The sequence below is a fragment of the Tripterygium wilfordii genome, chromosome 14 (genome assembly GCF_013401445.1).
Source record: "Tripterygium wilfordii isolate XIE 37 chromosome 14, ASM1340144v1, whole genome shotgun sequence".
NCBI lineage: Eukaryota > Viridiplantae > Streptophyta > Magnoliopsida > Celastrales > Celastraceae > Tripterygium > Tripterygium wilfordii.
Window position 1 is genome coordinate 8545751 of NC_052245.1, and position 4711 is coordinate 8550461.

General features: G+C 39.9%; 1 protein-coding gene across 1 annotated transcript; it reads left to right on the top strand.

Annotated features, from left to right (window-relative positions):
• Window positions 1–383: 383 nt before the first annotated feature.
• LOC120014182 lies at window positions 384–3149 on the top strand. Its single transcript, XM_038866101.1, has 4 exons — window positions 384–1408; window positions 1493–1712; window positions 1795–2826; window positions 3054–3149. Exons 1-4 carry the CDS (start codon window positions 384–386, stop codon window positions 3147–3149), a joined length of 2373 nt encoding a protein of 790 aa, XP_038722029.1.
• Window positions 3150–4711: the final 1562 nt, after the last annotated feature.

The window sequence follows — 4711 nt, forward strand, 5'->3', positions numbered from 1 at the left end:
AGATGAGAGATACATTATACTCCATTGTCTCAATTCTAGGGTTCTTGACAGCCTCTCATCACTGCCACTCTCTGAAGGTACGATTCCTATTTCGATTACTGTTTCTATTGTTGATTTTGATTCTGCAAGGCACGATTTTGGGTCTCTCTCATGTGTTTCGACCTTCGATTTCTTGTTTGGTTTCATCTTTGGGTGTCGATTTTTCGTCTTTGGGTATCGATTTTCAATTTCCTGTTCGATTTCGTGTCTGGTTTCATTTTTGGGTATCATTCGTGTTCGATTCGATCTATATTATCTTCAATGTTCTGTTTAGGCCTACGATTAGATACAAGCTTCTTATTTCATGTTTACCTTAATTTCAGCTTTGATCTGTCATACCCGTGATGGTGAAACGGAAGGCCAGAGCTATTAGGACAAATAGACAGTATGTTGTTGCCACAAACAGTGAGGATAGCATTGCTGAAGAGTTTGAGGAAGAAGTTCTCCCTGGGGACGATTCTTCTGAGGATGATGAGGAGGTCATCGCTGCGAGAGAGAAAGTGTTGAATTACAGCAGAGGATGGAAGTCTGTCGCTCTTTTACAAGAAAGTGATGCTGATGAGAACAATGTGGTGAATCAGAATGATGCTACAAATAAGGATGTTGGGGTTGGGGATGGTAAGGATGTTGGGGTTGGGGATGGTGAGGATTCTGGGTTTGAGTCTGGTGAGGATGCAACTGTTGGTGAGACTAGTGAAGCTGAACAAACTGGGGATGACTCTGATGGTCCATGCAGTGAGTATTATGATTCTTCTGATCTTGGCAGCTATAGGGATAGCACTGATGAGGACCCTGAGTTGAAAGAAGATGCAAAGAGGAAGAAGAGTAGATATCCAACATTCAAAAAGGGAAAAGGTATACCTTCCTTTGAGCTTGGAATGTTATTTAACAGTAATGCAGAGTTTAAAGAAGCTGTGTCCAATTATGCAATAATGACTAGGCACGATATTAGATTCACAAAAAATGAGCCTAATAGATGTAGAGCTAAGTGTGTGGGATCATCTGATTGTAATTGGCCAATTTTTGCATCTTTTAGCAAAGATGTGAAAGGTTTTCAAGTGAAAACTTTTATCGATCAACACTTGTGTGAACCAAAAAGGAAAATGAAGTTGTTGACCACTAAGTATTTGGTGTCTAAGTTCTATGACTTAGTTGCTGCACATCCAGATATAAAGATTAGGTATTTGAGGCCCTTTATGGAGAGACAAATGGAGTTAGATGTCAATCTAACTTTGTGCAAAAGAGTAAGAAAGAGTATACTTTCAGACTTGGTAGGTAATTGTATGAAAAAGTATGGTAAGTTGAGAGATTATGCTGAGGAGCTAATCCATTCAAACCCTGGGACCACTGTCTCCTTGCTTACTGACAGGCAAGATGAAAATTAACCACCTGTATTTAAGGCATTTTACTGCTGCTTTAAGAGTTGCAAAGAGGGTATCTTGAATGGATGTAGACCTGTGTTAGGAATAGATGGTTGTTTTTTGAAAGGTTTAGTTAAGGGAGAGATGCTCACAGCAATTGGTAGGGATGGCAATAATCAAATGTTCCCAGTGGCTTGGGCTGTTGTGTTAGTTGAGAATACAGAGACATGGACATGGTTCCAAAACTTGTTGAGGCTTGACTTGGGGACTGCTGAAGGGGAGGGTTGGACTCTAATCAGTGATAGACAAAAGGTATGTCTTGCTAGTGGTTTTACAAATTTCTTATATGTGTTTCACATTTAATGTTCTCATAAGTCATTTCAAATTTATGTAGGGCTTGGTTGGAGCTGTTGCAGATACTTGGTCTAAAGCTGAGCACAGATTTTGTTGTCGACACTTGTATGCAAACTGGTGCGAAACACACTCAAGTAGGCACCTTAAGAACTTGTTCTGGTCCATTGCAAAATCAACAAATAAGTCTGATTTTGAAGAGAAATTCAAAGAGCTTGAGAAAGTGCATCCAGCAGCTGCTAAAGACTTGATGCTTGTGGCTTCGAAGTATTGGTGTAAGGCATTTTTCAGTACATGGTCCAAGTGTGACTCATGTGACAACAACTTGTGTGAAGCATTTAATGGCACAATTGTGGAAGCAAGAAGCAAATCCATTATCTCTATGCTAGAAGATATAAGGAGGGCAATTATGAAGAGATTCAAAGACAAAAGGGTTGGGGTAAACTCCTGGAGACATGATTATGGGCCACTCATCCACAAAAAAGTTCAACACAATGTGAATGAGAGTCATGTATGGGTTGCTGATTGGAATGGTGGAGGCAGCTATGAGGTAAGGTCTGGGAGGAGTCAATATGTAGTACGACTACGACATGTTGAGTGCACATGTGGGGCATGGCAACTTTCTGGAATTCCTTGTCCCCATGCCATTCGTGCAATACACGACAATGGTGAGAAGCCTGAAGACTACATTAATCTTTGGTACAAGACTAATACATATTTAAGGGCATATCAAAAACCACTAGAGCCAATTCGAGTAGAGAATATGTGGCCAAAAAGTATGCAGGATGTTGTGGTTCCTCCTAAACTAAGGAGAATGCCTGGTAGACCTAAGAAGAAGAGAAGGAGGGAACAACATGAGGTTACATTGAAGAACAAGCTGTCTAGGACAGAGATGTTGGTGACTTGTCGTGTTTGCAAAGGAAAAGGGCATAATGCAAGGAGCAAGAACTGTCCAGGTGTGAGAGCTACTGGTGTTTCCAGTAGCCAAATCACTGACCTCACAGCAGCTACTAGTGTTTCCAGCAGCCAAATCACTGACCTCACAGCTGCTACTGCCAGAAATACAACTGAGTTGGTGCGTGCAAAAAACTACTACATATGTTAGCCCATTTCAGAAAGACTGCAGACCTAAGAGCAAGCCTAGGAAGAGGACATTGCTAACAGGACTTGGGTTTTATATCAATCCTGACACTGGTCGGTCAATTCTCAATGTAAGTAAAAAATTTAACTTCCCTGTATTATGTTCTAAATAAAGTATGTGATCAAAACTAACGTTAAAACAAATTATATGTATTTTTTTAGCCTAGAACTTCTATGGCTAGAGTCATCAACCGTGGAAGTCAGAACTCGAAGAAGAAGTCTTCTCAACATGAAGGCAGTAGTGTTGGTGGCTCTTAAAGACTGAAGTGTCATGGACTGTGTTACCATGTTAACCATTCTTTGTTATGAATGTGTATTTTGATGTTCCATTTGATGGAATTTGGAAACTTGTTATTTGGTTGTTTGTTTTACTGCTGCTTTCAAAAATTGTTATTTTATATGTTTGTTTTGATTAAATTTGGAAACTTGTTATTTGATTGTTTGTGAATCCATGAATAAGGGCCTTATACGTCCAAAAACTACTTCGACCAGTAAGAAAGTTTGATCAGGTCTACATATATGACTAAAGTAATTGATTACACGTGTCATTATATAATTGGCAAATTCCACATTTATGCCACGTGGAATATCGTATAATTAATAAAAATTACATGTCATTACTTAACTGCCACGTAGGCACCATTTTAACGGCAATATGGAGAAAGGGCTAACGTGAACCATATCTGTAAGGTGAGGGGCTGTTTTGGCACGAAAAAAAGGTAAGGGGCTCAACTGGTCTGTTTTTGGTAGTTCAGGGGCTTCCCTGATACTTATCCCTTGTTATTATTGATCAATTCTTGTTCACTGATTTTTACATATATATTGAACTTGTGTGCTAGAAAATAATTTGGCTAACCGGTTTTGAAAAATTGAAATTTCTTTGATAAATATTTTGGTAATCTTTTTTAGTGATTAACAATGACTAAGCAATGTCTAGAAAGTTCTGTCTAGGAAAGAGGTTATTTAATTGTGCGCCGTATTATACGGAAGGCCCCCTCTTACCTAGGAATGATCTGGTTGCCAAAGTTGTTAGTCTCTACTTTAGAAAGCCGACAAAGCGTTTTGTGACTTTTAAATTCTGTGTTGATTCTGTGGTATTATATCTTTGATTTATTTGTGTTACTTATACTACACTTTGATTTGTGTAGAAAAACAATGGCTCAAAATCAAAACAATGAGAAATCACCGTCCTTCCTGGAGGTGAAGAGAATACCACTGGTGGTTTGACCCCAGTTGGTCCTGTTGCCCAAGATGGCATGACTAAGGTGACTACTCAAGGTAGCACTGCTCTTCCTACGAACGTGATTGGTATGGTTGGCCCTAGTGGCGTTGGTGTGACCACTCCGATGGCACCCACTGTGGGAACAGCTGATCCCATGACTGGTCGCGTGGCTTCTGTGGTTTTGGGAGAAAAATCGGAGAAATTCAGTGGTACTGATTTCAAGAGGTGGGAACAAAAGTTTCAGTTCTACTTGTGGGCTTTCAAAATACCTCACAGAAGTGTGTCCTGCCATAAGTGCGGATGAGTCAGATCCTTCGACTATTGCTGCTATGCAAGCATGGATGTATGGAGACTATCTACGCAAAAACCATGTCCTTAATGGATTGGTGAACTCACTCTATGGTGTGTATTGCAAGATACCCACCGCCAAGAAATTGTGGGAAACTCTTCACAAGAAGTACAAGATCGAGGATGCTGGCACAAAGAAATTTGTGGTGAGCCGGTTTTATGATTTCAAATGGTAGACTCAAAGTCTGTCGTTGCACAAGTGGAAGAGTTTCAGCTTCTCCTGCATGAAATTGAAGCAGAAGGAATGAAT

Coding starts and splice junctions, on each gene's coding strand:
- LOC120014182 (XM_038866101.1), top strand. CDS start 384: ATGGTGAAACGGAAGGCCAGAGCTATTAGGACAAATAGACAGTATGTT. Junction 1,409..1,492: donor GTCTCCTTGCTTACTGACAG/GCAAGATGAAAA, acceptor GAATGGATGTAG/ACCTGTGTTAGGAATAGATG. Junction 2,827..3,053: donor CCAGAAATACAACTGAGTTG/GTGCGTGCAAAA, acceptor GTATTTTTTTAG/CCTAGAACTTCTATGGCTAG.